Source organism: Ambystoma mexicanum, chromosome 3p (assembly GCF_040938575.1).
Source record: "Ambystoma mexicanum isolate Mex_15411 chromosome 3p, UKY_AmexF1_1, whole genome shotgun sequence".
In the NCBI taxonomy this organism is placed as follows: Eukaryota; Metazoa; Chordata; class Amphibia; order Caudata; family Ambystomatidae; genus Ambystoma; species Ambystoma mexicanum.
In genome coordinates, this window is record NC_090925.1 from 733,543,979 (window position 1) to 733,571,700 (window position 27,722).

At 46.6% G+C, this 27,722-nt stretch overlaps 1 protein-coding gene across 4 annotated transcripts in view; it reads right to left on the reverse strand.

Moving 5' to 3' along the window:
- Window positions 1–8,723: 8,723 nt before the first annotated feature.
- PUS3 (pseudouridine synthase 3) overlaps window positions 8,724–27,722 on the reverse strand; it is a 123,409-nt gene continuing 104,410 nt past the window's right edge. For all 4 annotated transcript variants that reach the window (XM_069651608.1, XM_069651610.1, XM_069651607.1 and 1 more), the window contains one exon: window positions 8,724–9,260. In XM_069651608.1, coding sequence (XP_069507709.1) covers window positions 8,908–9,260 — 353 coding nt within the window. In that variant the 3' untranslated portion in view covers window positions 8,724–8,907. The remainder of the gene's footprint in view (window positions 9,261–27,722) is intronic.

Consider the following 27,722-nt stretch of genomic DNA (forward strand, 5'->3'; position numbering starts at 1 on the left):
TGTGAGTCACATTTGTCCCCCCCCCACCCCCCCGGTACTGTCGTCTTACATTTTTCATCTTCCTTTTCCAGATCCATAACCACGATATGGGCAGTACCTCACCTCTTTCATAGGCTTCTTTAGACATAACTTGGTTCACATGAAGATACCAATCATTCAGTAATCTTGTTATTCTTTACGCTGGCAGGGCTTGAACTTTGTAGTCACTATTTGCAGGACCTTCACCACCTCTTCTCGGAGGAAATCTCAGCTATCGGTACAATGCCTCGAGCTTATACTCAAGCAACTCTTGTTAACAGCTCTGACTTTATATGTCCAGCTCATGCTGGATGCTTTCTCTTAGGAAGATTTAATCTGCCGCTCACTTTGGATTCCTTTCTGGTCCACCCCTAGACAGCTTCTTTCCTGATAGTTTAATTTATTGTCCAGCCTCTCACAGTGTATGAAATTGGTCCTACTTATGATTGCATGCAACACCTCTGCCTATTTTGTGCATGCCTCCACCTATATCATGATTCCAATGCAGGTGGTCTACCCATGTGCCAGCCCACCAATCAGATGCAACAGATTTGCTTGTCTTGCTCTATATTGTAAATCGCCTATCAAACCCACTCTGTACCAGGCAGCGGCCAACTTCACCATACTTGCCTTTGCATTGTCCTTTATTGCACCATGCCAGCTAGGCCACTTGTGTGGCAGACACCTGGCCAGTTATATTTGGAGTAGGCTTTGTACTTCCCTAGGTTAATGACCCTGGACCTGCCATATCGGATCCCGTGACACCAGATCCTTCATTAAGAGCTGCTGGTCTCATGTGACCCCAAGAGCCGGAGGCTTTTTATCCGCTGGATTCCATCCCGTGCTTAGTTCTGTGCTTGTACCATCTGGTATGTCCACTTACGAAGTATTCTTGGTTTTCTTTCTTCCAATTCCGTCAGGGCTAGTGTTTGTCTATTTTGTTTATTTGTATAGCGCGCATGGCCCAAGGGCATCTATTAACTTCTTATTTCTATTTACATTTCTGATATCCCATTACCCCTTTTGGGATTCTGCAGATACATTCCCACCAGTCAATCAGTGTTCACTGAGAGACTGGGAAGGTAGCTCTTGTGCTATTACGGAATGTTGCTAACCATGCACTGTTTTTCTTAAAAGCCAGAGGGGTCTCTAGTTCAGGCACTTCTCTTGCTCGCTATTTGGTGCGTCTTTCCATAAGGTAGATCCTTCGCCTTGGACGGAAGAGTGGTCAGGAGGTATAGAGAGCTATCCTTAAGGAGACAACATATCAAAGGACACTGAGTTTGTCAAGCAACTACTGATTGCTCATATAGTCATGGATGCCACAGAGGACCCAGGTATCATCCAGGCCATTTGAATCTCTGTATTGAAATGGCTGCCACCCATGCCAATATTCACAGTAGTCTAGACAATATGCAAGCGAATGCAAACCCTCTACCCCTGGATGAGGATGATCCTCCTACAGCGGTAGGAACAGCCACTCCTGCCCCAGCACTGGTACCTCCGACTCCACACCCGATGACAGTTTCTCAGGAAACCGCGACTGTTCAGTTTCCTCTTTCCCCCATTCCTGCTGTCCTACCTGGTGGCTATTTGGGCTAAGCCTCTATTGGAGCAGAATGACCACCTTCTCTATGATTTTGATGCCTCGGCTACTGAGATGGCACACATCTTTGACTTTTCACTTATAGCGGGCACCCTTTAAAATATGAAATATCAAGCCTCCATACAGATTTATCACAATTGAGTTTGCACATTTATTTTAGAAAACAAGTCAGCAAACCTTTCATAATTCAATTTATAAATTCAATGTATTTTCTTAAAAGTGCATTACCACCAATATCTTTGACTAGTCTAGATACAACAATTTAATGTGCTCATTTAAACATATGTTTTCTTTAAAACAGTTCATCAGACTGACAACTTATTCATAAAGGAAATGGCATTTCACATTTTGAAAATGTACTGAAATGCAAAAGAAATTACATAATTGTCAATGAATATTAATATCAATGCAAAGTTGTGCAGACCAGGATACTGTAATACATATTCAGTAGTTATATCTACCGCCAAAATCCCATGTTTAACATGAGTAAGCTTCAGGCACAGAAGGCAGAACAATTATTAGTAACATTATGCAGAGGGAGGCCATTAGGGTCTGTGGACTAGGCACTACAGTTCCCAGCAGACTCAGTGCTAGCGTATTCACAACCTGTACACAAAGCTCTGGCAGAAAGCCGCGAGTCCTGGTCTGTGGTGCTCCTCAACTAGTTTCTCGCCGTTGCCACTGGACCATTCTGTTGTTGATGGCTCTTCTTTGTGTAGGACCCTGGACCCTGCAGTACTTTGCTTGTAGCCTTGATGTTCATCTGCTCATTGCTCAGTTAAGTGTCGATCTTTCCGTATACGGCCTCAGCCAGCCCTGAATGGAACGGTGACCGTGCATTACCTTGGCCTAGCCCCACGAACTTCAGGCCTTCTCCCTCGAATAGAAATGTGTCTGTGTTAGAACTTGGCTGGTTGCAATTATTCAATGTCTTGCTATGGCTTTCGGACCAATCCCTAGGTGTGGTCTCCTTTCTCCTTACCCATAAACCTTCCACCCTCCGGAATTCAATAGACATCTTCACTTTCGCCTAGAATCTGACACTTCCCGCCTGCCTACCACCAGGTTTTTCATTCTATGGTTCCCCAAAGACTTCTAGCATCTGCAGGGAGTTGGGTAACTTCAAGACCTTTGGCACCAACCCCTCCCTCTTTAAATACTAGGACCTATTGTCGAACACCCTGCCTTTGTAGGTTTCCTCCCTCCATTCTGCTTATCCAGGACCTCGCCTATCCTAGTAGCTGTTTATTCTCTGTGTTTATTGTCTGTGAACATAACACTGCATACCTCTCTTTTGCAGCCTTTGGGATTTGGAAGTCGGTGCAACACCTCCCTACCTTTCTCCTCATTTTGTGCTCCGGCTGTGCTGGTACTTGCTGCCAAGGACATTGACAGAGAGGAAAGGGAGAACCAAGTTTCTGCAGTGAGGAGGAAATCCTCAAAGCTTTCAAGGATGAAGTCAGAAATGTTTACATCACAAGTTTGTGCCAATTGTGAGAAACCTGAAGGTGTAGCACCCGCTAATCCCCGGGGATATGTCATCCAGGTGGCCAGGACACAGTCTTTGCTTTTGGATCCAGTTCCTGGGGGTGGTACAGTGCAGGAGGATCACCTGGATGAGGGGTCTTCGGGGAGAGGAGGTGGGACACTGGAAGGTGAGATGCGCTATCCCTTTCCCTGTAACACCTTTTCCCCATCCTACCAGGTAGGAGGACTAGGAACTCAACCCCGCCCTTTTCCCTACACAATCACTTTCTCGCAGACAGCTCATCGTGAGCGAAAACGGGCTAACACCAGAGCCGTATACCCGACATGTCCCAAAACAAGGATCAGGCAACTACTGATTATCATACTTCCCCACACGGATAAAAGGCAGAGCAAAAAAGCACAAGGAGCGTGGCAAAGCACACGAGGAAGCAGCGGTTCCAAGATGGCAGTTTAATACAAGGAGAAAGACGGCGAGACCAGAGAGGCTTGCAAGGAGGGAAGTGCCCTTGACGTTTTCAAAGCGTTACTTTTGTGATCCTTGGAAAGTAAGAAACCTAGGACCGGGAACTAAAGCTGAACAAACCTGCATTGTATGTCAGAGGTACCCGGGGCTCTCCCGCGTCGATAATTAAGGCGGGGAGGAGCGGCTGCTGCTGTGATACTGTCCTTGGCTCCTACAACAAAGCAGCGCCAATAAAGACAACACAGCCGGTGAGTCAGAGAGACCGATTCCAAACAAGCCTGTCATAGAACCAAGGTTGCAAGCGGCAACATTGTATGAAGAAAAGAGAATAGTGTGTGAAACTTATGTGAGTAACAGCGTGAATATAATTGAAAACCAGAGGAGTGATTGAACTTTGGGAAGCCAAGTAAGATACCGTAGACTTAGTGGTCCGGCGCCACGTGGGTGCTCACTGGAAGGTCTCTGTCAGGTATCCAACTAATTGGCAATTATTGAAAGGGGAATTATGTGATCAAAGTGGTCCTGCAACGTGTCAAGCTAAACCCCAGGCACATTCAAAAGTCTTCGATAGTTGAATGAGTGCTACAATTGGTCAGAATTCAGCTGAGGGAGACTAATTGTGACAGAGAAAGGATCTGAGCCCGGCTGAGGAGGATCCGCAGTGAACCGTGAGTTACCCGAGAAAGAATATTCTCTGAACATTATAAAAGGGGGATCTCAGTATTGAAGAGGGGGATCCACGATACGGACTGTGAAATAAAAAGGAATCTGAGCCTGGCGGAGGGGGATCCAGGGTGAGACACCTGAATTGAATACTCGAAAGAGGGAAGGAACTTTGTGTTTATTTTTTATTGTACATCAGGCCCTCTGAGTCAAAAGACTTTTGAAAGGCAAAGAGACTTGCATCACAGAAGGCCCTGATGCTGGTAATGGAATTGTGACCTTGTGCCAAAGAAGCCAGTGTGTGCTTTGCTCGAGTGAACCACCTTGTCCCGTGCTAAAATCGTGGGGAAGGGAGGCGAACGACATGAACATCCTGACATATCATCTTGTGAACACTTTATTTTTCATGAACATTACCCCTCAATATGTATGTTTAGCAGTAAGGCTTGGCAATAGGTGTTTTTAGTATAGGCCCTTTTATTTTGATTAGACTCCACTAGGACTGCATTTATATTATGATTATATGATTTAGTTTTAAATAGGCGTTTATCACACCCTTGGTTAAGTTCAATAAACACCCTTAACTGTGGTCACTTGTGTCTATCTTACTGTTGATACCATGCCTGACTTACACAAGAAACCATTAATTTATTACAGAGTACAGGCACGTTTATGACTGCATGGCAAGATAGATTGGGCATGAGTATGGCAGTATGAAAGTGATTACATTTGCAATGAATTTAAGGTTAGTGGTGTGTATTTACTATTTAAAATGGTAATGACAGGAAGAAAAATGTAAAATGCTTAGAGCGGCAAATGTGCCAACAGTGCACACTGGCAACACAAAGGATGCTTCCTCTTCTACTATTTCCTTCCTTCTCTCCTCCCCTAGGTCTACTAAATCCCTCTCCCACAACACCTAGGCTCATTGCCAATAGCTGATGTACACCTAATGAACATCAGCTCACCGACCACTAATTAGCATTCAGCCTAAATCATTCCCTAATATGACTGACAAATGAACCTGCCACATCCTTATCTCTGACTTTCAATAATTTGCCTTTAATTTGCATTTATGCTGCATGTAAAGTATAGCAGAGCCCTTGTTGACAGTTACTTTAGTGGTTCAAACACTTTATTCCTGCTACCTTCCTCTTATAGCACTGCGGCGCATAGCATACAGCTGAGTCTACAAATAAATATGGTCCAGCTGTCCCATAGTGTCTACCATCTTCAATCCACTCCTTGCCTCTTCTCCATACACTCTTCGACTTTTAATGACTCTACACTAGACATTGCCGCTATTCCATACAGTGTGCAAACTACAATTTCTGCTGCATGTATTGCAGAGCTCCTTCCCCTCATCTTTTCAGACCACAATCTGCTGAAGGGCCATTCTTCCTATAGCGCTCTGACCCCATAATGACAGGAGGTGCTGGAAAAATATAAGGTCATTTAACATGTGTTACAAACTCACATACTGCAACTCCCCTTTTTACCATAGTGGGGCCCTGGGGACCACAGGGGGCCGGCTATACCATGTACTCTCTGGAGGAGGTAAACTGGGTTTCCTCAGATACACTCAACCTCTTAGTTCTTTTTGTTTCTTGATAGTCACAGATGGCGTTATCCAAAGCCTTCCACATATGCATCTGACCTGTGAAAACGTTCTTTAACAAAGAAGAATGCACCACCCACATATGTGCTACATACAATGACCCTCTTGAGAAGACGAGATCCAGAGTCACGTTCAATAGACAGAAGCCCAAATGCGGCACCGTTTCAAGTGCTGGCAGTGGAAAGAGGAGGCGAGAGATGGGAATGTGTGGAATGGAGAGTGCACCAACCGTATGTGAAGGGGTGAGAAGGAAAGTAATGCATAGGCCGTAGCTGGGAGAAGAGCAGGGGGATAAACCTTTCAACAAATAAACCATTTGAAGTAACAGTTTTTAAAAAAATCTCTCCTTTCACCGATCTTGCTTCAGACCAAGCTGTAGCACTGAGATCACAACCATAGGGTATAGGTTGATGTGCTCCCTATAGTGCACAATAGTGATGAATGTCCATTGAATCTCCTAAACCTCTGAAGGCTTTGACAGAGAAACACTTTTCTTTCCTCCTGATCTGCTTGTACAGGAATGACACCTACTTTGACTGGTTTGCTTTATTGCTCTCGGGTTGAATTAAATTAAATTAGATGAAGTCCTCAAGGTCCACGACTCCTCCCATGTCCTGCGGATTAATACAATGGCTTACCCAGTCACCAATGTCGTTTAACCTGGCCATTGAACACCACACCAGTAAAGCTTTGCCTTATCCCAGCTGCAAGCTGCATTGTCGTCCATTTACACTAAATGTAAAGCTACAAAAAGAAAATCCTTCTGCCTTCTTTTAGTCACTCACATCTTCCTATTCAAACTTGGCTTACTTTAGCACAGCCTGAAAAATCCCTTGGCTTTGTACTGAACTCCCAACATTCCATGTCCTACCACGTCTCCACTAACCCGAAGCGCTAGTTACCAACTACACATTTTAATCAAGATTACACCATTCCTCCAAGTCCCCATCAATAATGTCTGTAATACTGTACAATGAGTCCCAAATTGACAGCATTCCTAAACCCTAAAAGTCCAGATCCCTCAAGCAAGCATTCACATGCTGTGGTGGGTCAGAAGAAGGACACAGACTCTCAGGGGACATGTTATATTCTTGTTTATTAAAGTGTCTATGGGTGGTTCCTGCCTATATTAATAACTAAGGTGCTTGTTTGTCAATTGTGAATGTCCAAAGAAACAAGCCTGCTGTCCAAACCTACCCTAAACTGACCCTACCACTAACAGAAAAATAACTTGGGTCAGGAGAATGATCCTTTCTCCTGAGGGTACTGCTAGTACCAGTCTTTAATATACAATTCACAAATAGTGTGTTGTGACTTCTTGTATTAGTCTATTGAATTTCCTGAGTGAGATGTTGCACTTTCCTTCTTCTATACTTTTGGTCATGGACCTGCTGGTGCCCTTCTAAGGGAATATAGTGTTCCTGGATCACTATTTTTAGACTAGTTCCAACTCTCTCGAATCCCTGGATTCTGTATCTGGTTTACAGGTATAGGCTCTTGACAATGTCCATCTTTCTCTTTATTACTATTTTGTTCATGTTCAGGATAGCAAGTTAACTTCCCTTTTCATGGGTATTTTCATCCATTGGCTCTCTTTCTTATTATCCAGTTTCTCCTTAATGTTCTCTCCTGGTTAGGAATATGCTTATCTATTCCTTATTGAAGCTAACTCGGTTTCATCTCTTATACTGTGACGAGTTGGCAGTGTTTTATAATGCTTTTCTCTTGCTTTATAGTCTTTGTACCCATTTGCTTTCAAAGCTAGATCTATTTCACATCTTCTACTGTGACAAGGTGGCTGAGTATTATAATGATTTTCTATTGATGTAGAATCTTTGTATCCATTTTGTTTCAAACCTAACTCGATTTCGTGCCTTTACAACATAGTGATTCTCTGGAGTCTCCTGCACCTGCCGTTCGCCCGGTTAACTGCTTTCATGGTGGAGAATGCTGTTGCAGGGCTTTAGTCCCGCGGTTTGTACTTTCTGCTGGGTGTGGCGGACAATGCCTCTTTGCTCTCACTCTCCTTCTACCAGCACAGCTGTGCTTGTCTGCACTCACGGACACCCGGTTCTTCTGGGTTGTTGGCTGTCTCTGCAACATTATTGGACCGAATGTTCACCACTGACCTCTGCTTGGGATCACGCCCTGTCGGTTTCTCGCATCCCAGGATTTCCTCTGCCTCCCGTCCGGTGTAGTGCAACTTGGGGTATCCCAGAGCCTGCAACTACGATCCTCTCTCGTTTCCTGCTTCTCTCACTTCACTTTTCGGAATCATGTCCTTTAACATACTCGTCCCAGTAACGTGGACGTCCCGATTTAAAATAATACAATCTTTTCTCCTAAGAGAATGATATACTTTAAGAGCTTCTTTGTCCCAGTCTTGATAATTCATATTTTCATGTGTTTTAACACATCCCATGTAGGCCATGGTATGACTAGCCTGAGGGAGCTCCTCATGGGAACAGTAGACCTTGTCCACTAAAGGGGAGTTTCTCCCAGTGAGGCCCCACTTGCCTATACCCGTAGGGAGGGTATTGGGGAGCAGGATCACCTCCCTAGCCTCACAGGAAGTGGCTCCCCCTTATGGAGAAGGGACGAATTACCCTTTATTCATCTCAATGCTTTGAACCAAGGTTATGAACACCTTGCCAACATTTTCTACGTGTTGTTTCTGTGAAGTGATGTGTTACCAGTATACATTGGTAGTTGTGTACACCCAGAACCTTGATTCTTTCCACCCACAGTGTTGTGTACTTGTCCAACAATAACAGGCACCCCGGCATGCTTTTTGGTGTGGGGTCTGATTTTTTATGATGCTTTCCAACCAACAACCCAGCAAATTACAACTCGCATCTCCATCAGTATAGCTTTCGCAAAGTAATTTTTATTAAAAGATCAAGAATGTAAAAATTATTTTACAGAGTTTTTCTGCAATATGGCAACATGTTTCTTTCTCCATAAATTTCCTTAACAAAATAAAATTTAAAAAATTGCAGTGTTTATTAATGTAGTTGGTCTTCACACACACACGTGCGCTCACACACACGCTCAATCCTGATTTGAAGGCTGAGCAGATTTCAAACACACTCTCTTGGCTGCTTGTGCAGGCGTTTGCGGACCTCTTTTGATGGCTTTCTCCAATGATTGAGGGTTTTCCTTGACACCAGCGATGCACTGTTGCTCATTATTTTGTGGTCCTTCTGTCTCTTGGCTCCTGCTGCCTGGTGCCTCGATGCGCCCCCGACGGACAAAATGCTCAATGCGTGACTCCAGCCCCTGACAGCGGGGACGTTCGAGGAGTGGTTTGTAAGTCCTAGTCTTCACACCTTCGATAAAAGCGCTCACCTGGTTCATCATAGGGGGCTGCAGATCCCTCCATGGCACCGTCTCCCGTGGGGCATCTGAAAGAGAGAGAGTCATATAAGGTCCAACTGATGTAGATATATGAATTCAATTAAACTGATTGAGGCTTAGTAAATAGTTATTAACTGAGTGTGCTTCATTATGACATTGTTTGCAACATCAGACTTTACAATAAATAACTAGCCTAGCCTATGATATGAAAACACATTCTCTTGCATGGGTTGGACAGAAACTGTAAATGTTTAGTGGCTGATACAGGATGATCAGATGTTTGAGATTACTTTCAGAGCCCACTTGGCGACCAACCCTTACACCGCATAGCCATCTCGCCTCCCGAATCCAGGCTGTGGCTAGCTCTCAACTACTAGACAAGGAGGCTGAAACAGCACACAATTGTATATCCATTTGAGACGGAAAATACACTGTCACCTCAGACAGAAACAAAAGTTAATACAATATGAAAAGTATATATTAAATTGTATGCTGCCTTTGAACATACACATGCAATACAAAACTACTCAGTTTTACAGTTCATACAGTTTTGTGGCTTGAGTAAGGGACAGGCACAGAACCTTGTTAGCAAAAAAACACAAGAAAGATCATGTGGCCAGGCCTAGTAAAAAATGAGATGGCACTAACCTTAAAGGGAATATATAGGGCAGCAATTGGAGCTGCTTCAGGTGTTAATAGTGTCCGGACGTACGTATATGCTCCATGGCTACTGGTAAGGGGGCAGCTCTCTAAAGGGGCTGAGAATGCAGTAACTCACTGTAGGAGGAATAGGTAGAATTTCCCAGTGGACCGATAAATAGATTCTGGGTCTAAACCATGCATGCAAAAGTTCAACTCTGTGGAAAGCAGCCACGATGGCTGCCTTCTGAAAGTACAGTCTTTTGCCTCCCACCTCCCCCCACTTGTCTATTTTGCCCCCCCCAATACCCCTTTACTACTGCACCCCACTTACCTCATCTGGCTCTGTGGAAGTCTTACAGGTTCCCTCCAAGTCGTGCCCCCTACAGACAGATGTGTGGGACGTGGCCTTATGTATGTTGTCTTTTTCGTCAGCCTGTAGGCGGCATGGTCTAGAGAATGCAATCTAATGAGTTACTAGAATTTCCCTGAGGGAGCCGATATCCCTACTCTTAGAACCCTCCTTGGTTCTGCCTGGTGTGCGTGGTGATGCAGGCACTGTGCCTTTGGATACCTGGCACGAACACTGCTAAAATGGCGCTCACAGTATTCACCAAACATCATATCTGCCAAAAATGTTACATGAAGAGCAGAGTGAGCCGCAACAGATTGCCAGGATATGACAAATATTACATACATGTTGTCATCTTTCGGATGCTTGTATCTGCTTAGATTCACATGCTATGCATACGCTGCCATCTAGTGGTTGGTGCACAGTATTGCATGACTTGTTTTCCTCATTAAAAAGGGATGTCGAGAGGCTTGCCTTTAATACCATCTCTACTGTGATGTGCACTGTACCCATGGACCTTTGTGCGTTGAGTTCCTCAGATTGTTTTGTTTCTGACATGAGTTTGTGTGAAATGTGTAGTGGAGTACAGGAAAAGTGAAGCAAGTGCAGCTTGGCGATGTCCGTCTATTCCCAAAAGAGGGGAGGAAGGGTGGGCGCATGTGAATCCAAGCAGATGCAATTACCAGAAAGATGATTACAGGTATGTAATATTTGTTTTCTAATGCTTGTAGAACTGCTTAGAATCAAATGCTTTGCATAGACTAGCAAGCAGTACCAGGAGAAGGAGGTGGGTTGTTAGAAGGAACTGAGGCAAAAAGATGTTTTAACATTACCTGTCCCACGTAAGAGTCGCTCCTTGTTTGTGTATCTACACAGTAATACTGAGTGAAGGTGTGAACAGAGCTCCTTGTCGCAGTTCTACAAATTGCCTCTTGGGGCACATTTGCGATGAATGCTAATGTTGCACCAGTACCATGAGTAGCGTGTGCCCCTGGCGTAAATGGTAGTGCTCTGTTGGATAATGTGTAGCATTGCTGTATGTACTTTACAGTCCAGTTAGATAATGCTACTTTGCAGACAGGGTCCCCTTATCTGGCAAACAAGGGGTTTGGGGGGTCATGGGAGTGTCTCTAAACCTGACTATATCCCAGGTTAGAGTCTCAACCAGAGTCTTTAGCTCACCATCCTTTCATAGAAGAGAAATATCCACAACATATCAGTCTTTGTCCTGCCCAAGGGCAGTCCAGCACCGAAATGCCAGGCAATTCTCTTCTGAACAAGAGTACCAACAGCAACCTCAGACACGTTTTTCGGCTTGGTTGGGCCTCATCAGTGAGGTGGAGCGGTGCCTCTCTAAGAATAGTGAGCAAGGATTCCACGTCTGGATTACCCTAGTAACTTAAGGTGAAAACCCAAAGCTACTTAATATGCACAAACAAGGGGTGTCCTGCGAGTGTCTCTCTACCAGCCTATATCCCTTTCTATGGCTGCAGCTAAGGAAACGAAGAATTGGTCAATTTTCCTTATTGGTTTACTATGGTTACGATAGTACATAACCGCTCTTCTAACATCCAGTGTAGAGAGGGCTCTCTCTGCAGAGTTTTGTGGGTTTTGGAAAAACGCTGGTAGTTCAATAGATTAGTTGACATGGAATTTAAAAATCGACTTAGGTGCGAACTGTGGATGTATTTTTAAGACTACCTTGTCCTTAAGTATCATGACAAAAGGTTCTGAGACTAAATGCTTGTAGTTCACTTAGCCTTCTTAGGTGATGGCTATAAGAAAGGCAACTTTGTAGGTAAGATCTCGGAGGCTTACTTTATGCACAGGTTCAAAGGGAGGACCCATAAGTTTGCTTAAGACAAAGGGGCTCATTACGAGTCCGGCGGTAACCATGCCGGTATTAACGGCAGGTTGTCTCCGGACCCATAATTATTTACCGGTGCCTGACTTGCCGGTAACACTGGGGGATTACAACCCTGGCGTTCCGGAAAGTCAGGCGCCAGTAAATTGTAATTCCCCATTCCCATAGGGAACACGGAAGCACCGGCACCGTTAACGGAGCCGGTGCTTCCATGACGGTCTGCTTACCGTGGCCGCTGTGTTCTGGCAGAGTCCGACCTGTTGGGCACAGCGACTCTGCCATGCAGAACTGTAATATGCTGGTCCGGAAACAACAGTGCCGGTAAGCCTACCGGCACTGTTTCCGGACTAGCAGCCTCAGAATGAGCCCCAATGTTTAAATGCCACCCTGGGGGTAGATTTGCAATTGAGGGATATATTCTCTTCACCCTTCCCATGAAGGCTTTCACAACTGAAATCTTCCACCATGACACCTTGCTTTGTGAAGTAGTGTAAGCTGAAAGAGCAGCTAAATGGACTTTAAGCTAATTGAACAGTAGGTCTGAGTCTAATAAGTGTAATAGATAGTGCACTATGTTGGAAGGTGCCCAGTCAATGGGATTAACATTTGACTTTCTACACCATATAACAAATGGTTTCAATTTGTTAAAGTAGCAGTGTCTAGTGTTGGGTTTGCGTGCCTAAAATGTCCATGCATCTGTCATGTAAGTTAAGGTGTCCGAACTCTATAACTTCATAAGTCAAACTGCTAAATTGATTGTCTGAGGGTGTGGCCCCTTGATGTTGTGACAACATGTTGTAAGGCCTGGGTAGTTTAATTGATGGGCAAACAGACATTTTGAGAAGGTGAGAACCATGTTTGTTGTGCCGACATTGAGCAACTAGGATCATTGTTAAGTGTTACTGATGTATCTTGTGGACCACTGTTGAGAAGTGGGGCCGGGAGAAAGTGTATGCAAATATCACTGATCAACTAATCCATAGTGCGTTCCCATTGGTTCTCTTCATGGGAAATCTAGAGGTGTAGGCTTGGCATTTTGAGTTTTCTTGTGTGGTAAACAGATCTAAGTCTGGATGACCCCATTTTGCAAAAATGTTGTTCACGATGTCTGGATGTATTTCCCACTCGTGTTCTGAGGGAAGGTCTGTGTTTCTGTTAGCACGTTTGCTAAGCAGTTGTGTTCCCCTGGAACGTGTGATGAAACAAGGTAACATTTCCAAATCTTCTGTGCTAGTCTGGATAGACTTCTAGAATGTGTTCCGACCTGTTGGTTGATCTAAAACATGGCGGTTGTGCTGTTTGTGAGAACTAGGACAGTCTTCCCAGTCAACTGCTGTTGAAAAGCTTGTAAGGCTTTGAACACTGCTAGCAACGCTAGGATGTTCATATGTTTTTTGAAAGCGTCTGTGTCCTCATGCCGCGTGCTGTCTGGTGGAGATAATGAGCTCCCCAACCTGAAAGTGATGGTACTGTTGTCGGAGTGGCTTGTGTTGCAGGAGTGACAAAGGGTTTTCCCTTTAAGAGCTTGTCCTTTGTCCACCATTGAAGTGCTGCCACCACAGTCCGCAAAACTTTCACTAGATCATCCAATTGTCCATTTGCTTGAGACCATTGTTTAAACAGTCATTCTTGTATTGGACGCATGCGCAAAATGCGTGTGGCACCAGAAAGATGCAAGAAGCCATCATACCAAGAAGGCGCATAACCCTCCGGACAGTTATCTGGAGACCAGCTGTGTAAGAAGGAACTTGAATCAGCATGTTGTGGACCCTCTTGTTGGATGGGAAGACTACAGTGTCTTATGTCTGAACACCTTCCCCCTGAGAAAGTGCTTGACTTGGCTGGGGCCTAGACTTGATTTCTTCTCATTGTTGGAAAACTCTAGTTGGAACAATAGGTTTATGGTGTCTTGAGTGTGCTTCTGACACATTTGTGGTGTGTCCCCTGTTATGAGCCAGTCGTCTAGATATGGCTACACTGGGATTGATTGCCTGTGCAGCTGAGCTGCCACTACAGCCAGTACTTTTGTAAACACTTGAGCTGCTGCAGCAATCCCAAAGGGTAGCACTTTGACTTGGTAGTGTGTGGACCCTACTTTGAACCGTCTGTATTTTTAGTGCGCTGGCAACATTGAAATATGAAAGTAGGCATCTTTCATATCTAGTATTGCCATGTAGCCTTCCCTTTTCAGTAGAGGAATGATCTCTTGTAAGGTGGTCATCCTGAATTTTTTCGGTTTGACATAAGTGATCGCAGGTATTAGGTCTAACACTGGGCGCTTCGTTTTGTGCGATATTCGTCACGCCCACCGTGTGACTTCCTCCCATGGCCCCCTCTCTTTTTTAACTATATAAACATTTTGACTTACGAGCCCTCGAGCTCTGGCACATCCGCACCTTCGGCAGTCCTGTCATGATGACTTATTGTTCAATAACTAATCCCTTCCAGTGATGCCGTGCCCCCTGATCAACCAACCAATCCCCGCACGCCCTCACGCCACGTCACTCCCATCGCGACGAGACACTAGTCTCCAGCACATGCGCGGTGACGCCTTACCTCTCTGTGCATATATTGAGCTCTTCACTTTAGAGCCAGCACAGGCACCAGTCTACATGCCTGCACCTCGTTGCTACTTGCCAGCAACAGCTTCAGGTACGGGCCTCTGCTCCCACTGTAGAGCAAGGCATATCTCTCATTTTATAATTTTTTATTTTTAATCCTTTTCTGCAGAGCTTCTGCAAACACATTGCTCCCAGCTTGACAGTTTGGTTCTCTACTTATGCCCCTCTCTTTTTCTGTTTCCATCTCTTACAGAGCTCACTATTTGAATTGTGCTCGTTCTACCCAATACAGGTAAATTTCGTTTTCTGTACTAGTGCTCTCCCTCACTCCACTCCTGTGCCAGCCACACATGACCTTCTCGACAACGCCGCCAACTGCGGTATGTTTCTTTCTCCTCCCCAGTGTCTCCAAGGTGTCACCATCTGCGGACGTCCTTCGGACTCTGTCCATCGCAATAGGGGCTGTGTACCAGCTATACACAAGGGTCGCCGCCCATCTATCTGACCACCCCGGCTACCCACGCAGCTTCCATCAACTTCCTCACCTGCCCTACTTTGGAAGCCACCATGTGCATCTGCACTCACTGGAAGCACGACCAGTGGTGAGTGGACTCCCTCATTTGGAACTTGTCACAGGACCTGTGTTTTCAGTATTAGAAACTATGTATCGACCCACTCCAGCCCCTTGCTGCTGCTTCTAACATTAACCTCTCTTCTCCTTGCTTTTGCTTTTCTCACATAGAGTCTCCTGACTTTTTTTGGCCCAAGAAGAAGGCTATCAAACTATCCTGCCGAAACATCAGCAGCACACCCACCCAGATTCTCCATGGGTTTTCTTCTGTGCTGCTTCCTAAATCCCTAACATCATATCCAGACGTAGACCGAATACAAGGTCAGACCTTAGCTGGGCACAGGAGACACAGATTCCACTGTCTCCTCATCTCACATTCTCACAGTGTGCTTTCTATTCCCAATGACATGGGATACTTTGATTTTCAAGATGTTGGTTATATGCAAGAATGATGAACCTGATTCTTTTGTCACTAAGCACAGTTTCCTTTTCATATAGTGGACTTTAAACTATGGATGTTATTACATGAATGGATAACATGTACCGTTATGAAAAGAAACCATTGGAATTTTCTGTAAAAAGTTATTTACAAAAAAGCTAATTATATAAAGCAAAATGCGAAATTAGAAATTCGTCTTTTTTTAAATTATTTGAGTCTTGTGTTGAGCACCAGCAAGTATGCTGCTTTTCTTAATGGGTGCCCAGAATGTTATGTGTTCCCATTAGGGTCTAAATAACTAGTGTATACTGAACTTTTCCTGTATACCTTTCAGATTCATAGAGGGGAGGACAACCCCTTTGTCGCGGTATAGACTTGGGCAGAGGTGTGGTTCCTCCTACGCCATAAAAAACAAAGGACTGCCTGTTGGAGAGAGACAGCCAACCAGGACGAGAGACCGTGAAGCCTGAAGGAGACGTAGAGAAGGCCAGGATGGAGCAGAGAACAGTCTATCCCGGAGTCAAGAAGACAACGGGACTCCTTCGCCCGACGGCGTTCAGACTGTAACGGAAGGCTGGCAGCCAGTGACACGAACGCAAGAGGCTGCGTTCCTAACATCAGTCCAAGGTCCGGGCAGGAGAGCTGCGTGGTGAAGGCACCAAGATACGGAGATGGCCACACAGAATACAGAGTAGAAGAGAGACCCCAGGAAGAATCGTCCGCGCATCCCGGGAACAGGCAAGGTAACGGTAGAGGCACAGGGACCGGTAGAGGTTGGAAGGTACACGAGACAAAAACTGTGTAGGTATAGAACGAGGAGGACTATCCCCCTTGTGCCAGTACTTGGCAAGCGAGGCAGCCAAGAGGACACGAAGAGAAGGGGAGAGAAACAAGGGTCCGGAACCAAAACTAAGAGCGTCATACAAGTCATCTTCCTTGTGACAAAACTTGGCACGGAAGTGAACCAAGTTGGCCAAACCAAAGAAGAAGAGAAACCAGGGTCAAGGACCCAAGCCAAGAGAGTGATAGGAGTCACCTTCCTCGTGGCAGTACTTGGCAGGGAAGGGAACTAAGTGGGCCCAATTAAAAAATAGAAACCAGGTTCGAGGGCCCTCCTACCATTCAGAGTTTGGTATTTTAAGTGTGAAACACAATGAAGAGAAGACCAGTGGAAGGGAGTCATTTCCCCTGGTTGTAAAATATTGTTTTGTAATTACCAGGAGTCATTCTCCTGGCAACTCGGACCAGGAGGAATGTTCAACAGGCCTGGTGAAGGGAGTCATTCCCCCCCGGTTTTGCCGAGACTGAGACCTTTTGAGACTGAACGCCAGGAGAAGGGAGGCATTCTCCTGGCCCACCAAGGAAGCATTGTGTGGAACTTTGACCATAACCCAGGAGAAGGGAGACATTCTCCTGGGACCAGAACAGTACTGGTTTATTCTTTAGTTTATAATCTAAGGGACAGAAGTAAGGTTTTCTTGACACACCACAGTGGACACTTTTACTTTAACAGACATTTCAACAGTGACAGTAGATCTTTAGATGAAACAGGGAAAGTTTTCTCTTGCTTTATTAGACATACCACCTTTTTGTCAGAGTCCTTCTTCTGCATTCTTACACACACACACACAACTCCCCCCCCCCCCCAACATGTTCCTCCACCTGGTCCCACTGTGCCCTGTTGAAACTAGCCATAAGGGCAGTGTTTTTGGCTATTTGCATCTGGAAAGCCGTCGATGTAGAAACTTTCTTGCCTACTAGAGAGTAGGTTTTCAGGCGGGGCTTCGGAGGTGGCTAGGGTAGTGCCGCCCTTTTGCGTGTAGTTGCGACTACTAGGGAGTCAGGTTTCAGGTGACCGCTAATGAAAAGCGGGTCTGTCGGGGCAGGCTTGAAACGTTTTTCAATGGCAAATGACTAGTTTAGTAAGGGCGGGAGTAGATAAAGACGGAAGAAGGCATCTTTTAATCGACTAAGGGCCTCATTACACGTTATGCGGTAAACCATGGTGCTATTAGCACCATGGTTGCCGCCGGTACCATACCGGTACCACCATGGAGAAAAGGGGAATTACCACCCCATTCCAAGGTTGGCGGGGCGGTAATTCCCCCTTTCTACATGGCCCTTCCCCATTCCCATTTTTGCCCCATAGGGCTCAATGGGAATGGGGAAGGACCTAATTACGGTACCGCAAATTGCGGTACCGTAATTAGCACCAAGGTCCCTTTGCGGGTCCCAACTTTAACGGCTGATCTACACCAGCCATTAAGGTCAGGTCCCGCAAAGGGACCTCGTAGTAAGGCGGTAAGGGTTTACCGGTGCCCTTACCGATACCGGTAAACCCTTACCGCCTACCGTGTAATGAGGCCCTAAGAGTGGGTCACTCGTTTCTTCTAGTTTCATTTGTTGTTGAAAAGTCAGTGTTGTGATGAATCCAAACCCTACCTAAAGTCTCCTCCCAGGTGGCCAGGGGAAGGCAAATGCTTCCTGGCCCTGGGGGTGGTATTAGCTGGGAGGATCACCTGGGAGGAGAAGGGTCCCAGGGGAACAGGACAACTCAGTCGGATGGGATGCAGTATTCATCTTCTTCAAAGAAAGAAGTACAGCGGATACTGGAATATGTAATGACTTGCTATCAAGAGAGAGCTTTTATTTTCCCCAGCTAACTATCTCAACGTGGGTGAAACACATCATAACCAGTTATGTATTGGGAATAAGAAAACTCCTCTTAAAACCACTGATATTCATAAAGATGAAAGCTCCTATGATCCTCTAGGGAGCATTACCAAATAGGTCTGTAAATATTTTCAACTTAAACTCTGAAAACCATAATTCACATGTAAAACTAAATTCTTTACTAAATCTGTATAATACTCCTTTAGGGAATATAAATAAGGAAAGAAAGAAACATGGTATTGATATATCCATTAGAAACCTGATTTAGACATTGTAGACTCCAAGTCCCACAATTTCCAAAGTACTGGGACGAAGAAGACGGCCGCAGGCCCGCAAGACTGCAAATTGCAGCCTATTAGTAGTAATGTGAGCAAAATGCACCTGTAGTAGTAATGACCCACACCCGAGGGAGACTGGGAGGCATGAAAGGCCCCCTCAGGTGCAGGCCATAGAGAAGAGCAGCAGCAGAATGTGGAGTAGCTGTGGTTTCTCCACGTTGCAGCATAAGCAGAGTCTGGAGGAGAATGGAGACGCCAGGACCACTGTCGTGTGGCAAACAGTTGCCGGTTTTGAGAGGGCCTTTGCCTCTAGAAACCTTAATTGAGGTGTTTGCATAGCGGGAAGCGCTCGAGTCGGAAGCTTTTCCCCTGGAGGCTGGAATTGCCGAGGTTGCATGGCAGGAAGCATACACTTCTTTGAATGCTTTCCCTAAAGTGAGGCAGGCTCTGCTGACAGGCGGGCACTGGAGAGCCTCTGGAGCAGAGAACGCTCTGTTTTAGAATGGCACAGGCCGCCGAAGGAAGGAGGTTGCCGGGCCGCAGGAAGCAGCAGAAGACCATGAGGCAGCGGAGCCAGCAGACGTGCACGCCAGACCTGGTGAGTTCACCGCTGTATTGAGATCCCGGAGTGCTCTGTGATCGCCCGCTGGCTAAGCCAGGGTGTCCTAAACTGAAAACTGTTGTGAAGAAAGTGAAGGGGCAATTTTGAATACCGAACTCATATAAAGCTGAATTCTAATCCATTTGAAAACGAAGCTGATGTAAAAAGGAGGAGGTGACAGAATTTGACAAACAGATGTGAGAAACCTGAGGGTATTTTCCCAAGTAGACCTCGAGAATTCTGTTATTCAGGTGGCCAGGGAAGGGCTGGCGCTCTCAGATCCCAAACCTGGGGGCGGACGAGCGAGGGAGGATCCCCTGGGTAGGTGAGCCCAGGGTTATGCTCGGGGGAATACCCCAGGTGAGACGCAGTATTATACCGTGGAAGGAGGAGAGGAGGAAGTCTGAGGCTTTTGTAGGCTGTATCACATCTACCTCCCTTCCATCCAAAGAATCTCCCTTATGCAGATCTGATAAATCCCCAAGGAGCCCAAATCCCATTGCACCCGAAAACCACATCTCCCATAATCCATGTTTTTCTGTTTCCTACCCAAATACTCCCAGTCATTCCTCTCCACGTCCCTCTGATTATTCTTTCCCAAATTCCCAGTATACTTTGATGAAACACTACCATTCCCACAATCCCCCTATTCATTTCACAAACCCTATTAATCTCACCTTTCTGATTTGGCCAACCACTCCCTTCCTTATGACATTTTTCCCCATCCTACCCCGTAGGTTATCTAGAAACTCTACCCCCCCCTCTTTTTCCAACATAAACACTTTCTTACACTTTGACAAACAACGGACCAATACCAAAATTGTTTACCTAACATGTCCCAACACAAGGGTCAGGCAGAGTCCGGCAATTGACAATAATCCCCCACACCTGACGGCCCTTTACCTTCCCCATAGGGATAAAAGGCAGGGCACAAGAGCACACTACGAGCAAAGGCCGAAGGCATGAGACAACAGCTATACCGGACTGGCAGTTCAAACAGAGGGGAAAGGCAGCGAGACCTGAAGGGACTATTAAGTTAGAACTGCCCTTTTCAAATCAGACCGCAAAACCTCTGAAAGGGAAATCATAAGACCGGGATTCACAACTGGCGTGTGGACTAATCAATGTCAACAGTGCACGGGGGCCTCCCGCATTGATAGCACAGGCGGGGAGGCATGCTGGCTACCGTCCTCCAGAAGCAAGGCAAGCCAATGGGTTCAGCACAGTCAGTGAGTCAGAGGAAGCTGATAGCAAACCGAACTTTATTTGAGCCCAAGGCTGCAGGTGGCAACATTATATGAACGCAAGGAACTTGGGAACAAAGAACTTGTGTGTGTTTGAACTTTTGGGAAAGCCCAGACAAGGGCCATCTGCAGAGTGGTCAGGCGCCGCAGGAGTGCTCATTCGAAGGCCCCTTTTGTTTTGTGTTGAAAGTGCAAGTACCAGAAGCCCTAGGAAAGGGCGACGTGAGGTGTCAGAGTGGTCCTACAAGGGTCACGTCAAATCCCTTGTACAATCGAAAGTCTCTGACCCATTGCCAAAAGAAAGCTAGGGGAAGGGAAACCTTGCTTTCTGAAGAGATTGTGAACATTGTGAGCTACGGCAAGTGTGATCCCGAGAGGGATGCCTAAAGAAAGCTAAATGGAAGGGAAATCACGCTTTCTGATGAGATAAAGCAAATCATGAACTATGTCAGAAATTCATGAACCATATTAAAGATGGCTATGTGAACCTGACGGAGGGATGTCAAAAGAGAAGTTAAGAGAAGTAAATCCAGCATTGTGATAGTATTGCTATTCAGAGTGCAAGGTCGTAGTGTACCAGACAGAGGGAGGCTCACGTTGCAAGAAGAATCTAAGCCCGGCGGAGGGAGATCCAAGAGGCGAAAAGCAAGGTGCAAGATCACGGAAGGAACTTTTGTTTGTTGCTGGATTTTGATCCAGCAGGCCTTACAAGGCAAGAGACTTTGTGGAAAGAGACTTGGCCCCTGAAGATTCTGATATAGTTGAATGGAATTGGGAGAGTGTGCTGTGTTCAGGAGCTCCGCCTTGTCCCGTGCTTAAAACGAAACGTGGGGGAAGGGCGACTCAGCCATACCATCCTGACTTATCATTTTGTGAATACTTCTTTCTTTTCTGGTGAAAATTATCCCACACACCTTTGCAACTTAGTGGTAAGGATTGGCAATAGGTTTTTTAGTATAGGCCCTTTTTATTTGACAAGACGCTACTAGGATTGCCTTATTATTATCTGATGGTTGTAGCTTGGTTTAGATTAGGCGTGTTCTCAATCATGTATACAGTTTAATAAACACCATTGAACTGTGATCACTAGTGTCTGTCTTTACTGTTGACACCGTGTGTTCCATACACAGACCAGGGTATCAAGTGATTATAAAGAATAGAAAATAAATAATTAAATTTTAACGAATCAAAAAACAAGCAAATAAATACAGAATTAAAAAATATATATGTGGGGAAGGGGTAAGGCGTTAAATCTGGTGGGGAGGTGATTGGGATGGGGGTTGGGGTTTTAAACATGGGGAAACAGGGAGGGGAGATTTGGGGTGACCTCCCCCCATAAAAAGAAAAAACATTCAATCAATATTTTGTCATTGTTTTACATTTGTAAAAAATGCATTCTTCATTTTCAAATTCGTTAAAATCACATGTAACTACCAGAAAGGTGTGGTTGTACGGGTCAGAATAAAGGCCAGCAACAAAAGGGCAACATTTAAAACCAATACAAGCACTGCCAAAGCCAAAAGAAAAACACATTAAGGCAAAGAAAAAAAACAGCATTGCCAAAGCCAACAAGGAAAACTTAGAAGTCTAATGTTTGTCAAATTTATTGCCTATATGTAAAGGTCATAAGAGGAACACACACTGTCAAAGCAAAAGAGGTAAGAGTGGGAGAGAACCATTGTCACCAGTTGGTTGATGTGGAAGCAGGGAAACAAGAGTGGCAGGAAGGTTTTCCTTCCAACAGAAGACATTCAGAAGGAGTCGGACATAATATGCCTTGCGTGTGGCAATCACAAGTGTGTAACACACACCACCAATCTGTTTGTCTTCCCAGAAAAAGTAGTCAAATTTGATGTTGTGAAGCAAGCCAATACCACTGAAGTACTTGTAGTAGTTAGTAGTTGCATCTGTCCTGGCAGAAGAGTACACCAGGGCAAACACACCTTGTAGTGGTGGCAGTTAATGAAGTTAAAAGCCATGAAGAACAAGTGTCAGAACTACTGAAGTGTTTTGGTGAACAGTTACAAGGCATCCTGACAGATTAATCATGCTGAAGCAAGTGTTGTGTGAACTGCTGCAGAAACATCTAACAGTTAAACAAGTGTTTTGTGGATTGTTGAAGTATTTGTGGTTTTTGAGAAGAAGTTGCTTTGAGATCCTTTTGTCAGCAGTGTAAAGAGGTAAACCCTTGTTGAAAAATGTTTAACTGTATTGGAACTTTTGTTGTCAAGTTGGAACAAAGGAACTGTATTGGAACCTTGTATAAGACAGGATTTCCATATCCCTTTGGAATTGTTGAACTGAATCCTGCTTGGATCAGGTGAAGAGGAATTCACACAGATTATAAGGAGAAACAGCCATCAGGCTGTGAAGAGAACTGTTAGATTGGTTGTATTTTGAACTACCATATATTACCTTGTTTAGTTATTTCATGTACAAGTGTGAGGGACAGAAACCTTTTGTTAGAGTGTTTCCTTTGTGAGGCGTTTATCCAACTTTTTAATGGCATCTTTTGAAAAACCTTCACAGAGCTATCTGCCTCATATTTCTGACCTCTTACAGTGTCGTCTTCTGCCTCCTGTGTATCAATTTTGAAGTAGTCTGTAGCACTTATTAAAATGTCATTATAAAGTAGCTGATCATCAATAGGGGAGAAGTTAGCAATTGGTTTGTCTGGTATATCTGGGGATTGTATAAAAGGGTCATCAGGGTCTGTCCCAGGATTATCTTGTAGAAAGACGTCTTCCCCATCAAGCGCTATTACTGACACCCCATAGAGGTAAGCTTGGTCAACTATAGGACTTTTAGCTGGCGGTTCCCCTTCCCCTTGTGAGATATACTTTTGTTTAACATAGTGTTTACATAGGAAATCAACAAAAGATGGCACTTTATCCATGGCACTCTCAAACCTGTCTCTAGTCCATAACTCGGTAGATGCTGTCTCTAAGTGGGAAAACTATCTCCTCTGATGAATATGACCTCGCATGGAGTGGTTGTGATAAGGGGGGTATTACCCAAAAAGACTGAGAAAAAAACCCAACAAATGCATCAAAATGCCTAATACGGCAGTGTAAAAAAGACAAATTGCGAAAATGTCAAATAAGGGCAGCAGGTGTGTCCCCCGCACTCCTTGACCGACATTAAGGGAATTAATGGGTTGCGGGGGGTGTCCCCTACTTCCGTATAAAGGAAAATGGGGGGCAAATAAAATTAGCAACAAAAGAAAGTTCCGCCCCTGAATGGGGAGGCGGAACTCGCATCGCAGGAAAGAGCCACAGAGAGGGACAGCAGGTTAGTGGGCCACCGCAGGTAAGATCTAGAGGCAGGGGGGTGGATTTACTTCAGCGCTCTAGCCACATCCAGCGAGTGCAAAGTCCTCTTGGCCGGAGACGAAGTTGATGGGAACAAAACTGGCAACACCAAGGGCTCGTTGAGGTGGAAGTCCGACGGCACCTTGGGCATAAAGGAGGGGTGCGTCCTCAGCACCACCCTCGTGTCATGAAAAGTCAAGTATGGAGGCTTGCAAGATAGGGCCTGGATCTCTCCCACTCGTCGTGCGGAGGTGATGGCCACAAGAAATGCTGTCTTCCACGACAGGAACTTCAACGGCGCCAAGGGCATAGGCTCGAATGGGGCCCCCATGAGCCTGGTCAGCACCACGTTGAGCTACCACGCCAGGGCAGGGGCCTTCACCGGCGGGAACGATCGGAATAGTCCCTTCATAAATTCCTTCACCAGGCGATGAGACCACAAGGACGCCCGTCCTGTAGTTCTGGTGTACCGGAAAATGGCAGCCAGATGTATTTTGATGGAGGCGTGAGCCAGCCCAGCTTTGGCCAGCGACAGTAGGTACGGCAATACTTGAGGGGCCGTAATCCGCAGAGGGTTAATCTTCTGTGCACGGCACCAGACAGAGGACCTCTTCCACTTATGTCCATAACATTTGAGAGTTGAGGACGCCCTGGCTTTTGCAAGAACCTCTCTGTAGTCAGCCGGGATATCGTATCCTCCAAACTCTAGTGCTGCAAGAGCCAAGCCTGCAAGTTCAGCGACACCGGGTCGTGATGGAGAATGGCGCCTCCTTCTCTGGAGAGAAGATCTGCATCCGTCGCCAGCTTGATAGGTAGGGACGCTGACAAGTCCAGAAGGTCCGGGAACCAGATCTGTCTCGGCCACGTCGGTGCGACGAGGATCATCCTGCACCTGGACCTCTTGAGCTGGTTGAACGAGACGGAGCAGCAACGGCAACGGAGGGAACGCGTACAGGAACAGGCCGTCCCAAGGGAACGAGAAAGCATCGCCCATGCTCCTCGGCTGGGCAAACCTCTGGCACTTGGAGTTCGTCGCCGTCGCGAACAGGTCGATCTGGGGTTTGCCCCATCGTTGAAAGAGCCGATCCACCTGGTCCTGGCGTAGTTCCCACTCGTGGCACGAGCGCAGCTCCCTGCTGAGTGAGTCGGCGATGGTGTTTTTTATTCCTGCCAGGTGGAAGGGTACCAGAAACCTCCCCTGGGCAACGGCCCAGTGCCACAGATCCTGGGCCTCCTTGGATAGGGCTGGGGATCTGGTGCCTCCCTGCTTCCGGATGTAGAGCATCGTGGTGGTGTTGTCGGAGAAGATCCTCACCACTTTGTCCTTGAGGGACGGAAGGAACGATTTGAGCGCCCAGAACATGGCTCATAGCTCCAGGATGTTGATGTGAAGAGACCTCTCCTCCGGGAGCCAGAGGCCTCTTGCGTGGAGATCTCCGGTGTGGGCCCCCCATCCCTCCAGGGAGGCGTCCATCGTTACCGTCTCCTGATACGCTGGGGCCTGAAAGTCCATGCCTGGGGCGGCATTGGGGACCCGGTACTTCTTCTCGTACCTGTCCCTCTTGGCGGGTGTCGTGGAAGGGTTCTTGAGGATAGCCAGCCCCTCGTCCCAGATGTCGTCGAGTAACGGCACAGCGAGGACCGTCTTTCTCTTGGCCTCTTGCCGTTGGTAAAGAAACCCTTCCTTTTTCTGTTCCTCAGGGCAGAGCTGGAAGAGCTCGGATGCCCTCGTTATCATGGCGTGAAAAGAGCCAACTTCGTCGGGTGGAGAAGCCAGAGGGTGGGGTGATGACGGGATGTCCGTTGTGTCATCGCCGTGGTCGTCCGTCCCCGTATCCGTCGCTGTATCCTCTCTAGGGTCCGGCGAGGGGGATGAGGGGTCCACAGACCTCGCGGGCACGAAGGTGTTAAGACGGATTTCTGAACTCTGTCCTGGTGGCGCAGAGGTTCAGAAGGCCAACCTAATTACTTGGAACAGGGTAACCTCTGGACAAGCCAGACCAATCAAGGTAGCGATCGCGGCGGTCAAGACTAGGTCTCAAGAGGGGTGAGGGTGACTGAAAGCCCGCAATGAGCACACAAAGCAAGAGCGCTTACAAACTACTCCAAACAGTTGTTTATATCAAAAATAGATACACATTTATTATAAGGCCTTGAAACTAATAACTACAGTAAAAGCAGCAATATACAACGATATTAAACCAACACATACACTATCCACCCAATATATATACAGAATACACAGTTTCACAGCATTAGCAGCACGAAATATGTTATCCACCTGCAGGGGAAGGAAAACAGGCAGTGCGAACCAATGCGTGTGATATGTCCGCCTTCTGAGGCCCCTAACTAGATGGTAGTCCAATCCCTACGAAGAGTGGAGCCTAGCGCTCAAAAGTACCTGCACACGCCGGTGCCAATGGGCAGAAGGTGAAGCTCTTCGGAGGACGTTGAACAGCTCTGTAGGGAGCTCTAATGAAGGAGAACACGGTCCGCGACTCTAGCGCAGCCTCCACTGTGAGGCAGAAGCAGGGCGCGAGTACGGACAAGGGGTGCTGTATTTACAGCGGGGAAAAGCAAGGGGCACTGCAGGAGGGCGACCAGATCCTAGCTAATCTACTCACCGGTCCCCGAAGCAAGCAGGCCCGAGCTTCTCCTCGATAGATACAGCTTCTGGCAGGTTCTGAAGAGCAGGGAACGTCTCGTCGTCGTGCAGAGTAAAAAGACGTCCCGATCGAAGAAACAAGCACAGTTTTGTCGCCACAGCAGGGCAACGGAACGGCCGGGTGTATTCAAGCCAAACGAGCACTGCTCACCTCTAGCTTAGGACTGCTAAGCAAACGAAGCGTGTGAGCATGCCCCGGACTCAGAATACCACCCAACCTGTCGGCGATTACAGAGCAGGCCTCCTTAGTAAGCTGGTCAGTCAACTGGATGGCCCAGAGACACTTCCGAAGGCTTACAGCAGGAGTTGATGAAGGTGCCGGGAATAGCTGGTCCTGCTATTCCAATAGGTCGAAGCGCCAGTACAGGCCTTCTTGTTCGATCTTAGGTGGAAAGGGCTTCACCGGACGACAGCAATGAGGAGCAGAAGTTCTTCAGGGGGTCACCAGCGATTCCTCGGTCCAGCCTCGTGTTCGCAGGATACTTGGCTCCTGTATCCCTGGGTTCGTAAGAACTCAGGAGATCGACATGGCAGTGGTGTTTCCAGCTCCCTCTTATCCACGGTTCCCTTCGCGCCAAAACGGAGGGGAGCCAATGGGAGATCCGCTCATCAACACACATACCATACGTGGACCAATCACGGACCACGGTGGTCCCAGGCATTCACACCACCCTAGACTCTCTGGCACCCAGGATGTGTATTGGGACCAGACAGCCCAGCCCACATCCTGGGGGCACGCAAACGACATGTAGAAGCCCGCGAAAGCAACCGTGTTTCGCGGGAAACTACATGCCCAAATAAGGAAGGCCCCGGGTCGCCTGACCCGGGGGAAGGTAAAGGGAGCAAGACGGACAGTGGACTAGACAAAGGAGCCTCGTGGTCCGGCCATTTTGTGTAGCCGGGCCACCCTTTTGTGTTCGCGGCAAAAAGGTGCTCAGAACGGCAAAAGGAGCTCAAAATAAACCAAATGATCGCTGCCACCAGCCCAGTCCCTGAATGACTTGCACCGATCCAAAAACCATCCTACAAGAGTGTCTAGGGTCTGTAGAAGGCTAGAGACCCAAGAGAGCTGTAACTTAGCTTACAGTGCCCTCTTGTGTCGTGTTGCACTAAAATGGCGACACGATAAAAGAAACTACGGGAAACAGCGTTCCCCGGTACTGACTGTCTTAAGGGCATGTCAGTTTCCCCGTAAGAAAGGAGCGAAAGCCCAGAGGAGTACGGCAGAAGGCTGCACTTCTCTGGCAAAGTCAAGAAACAGGTTGAAAACAATAGCAAAAAGTTTAGGGGTTGCCACATGGAAGGAAAGTT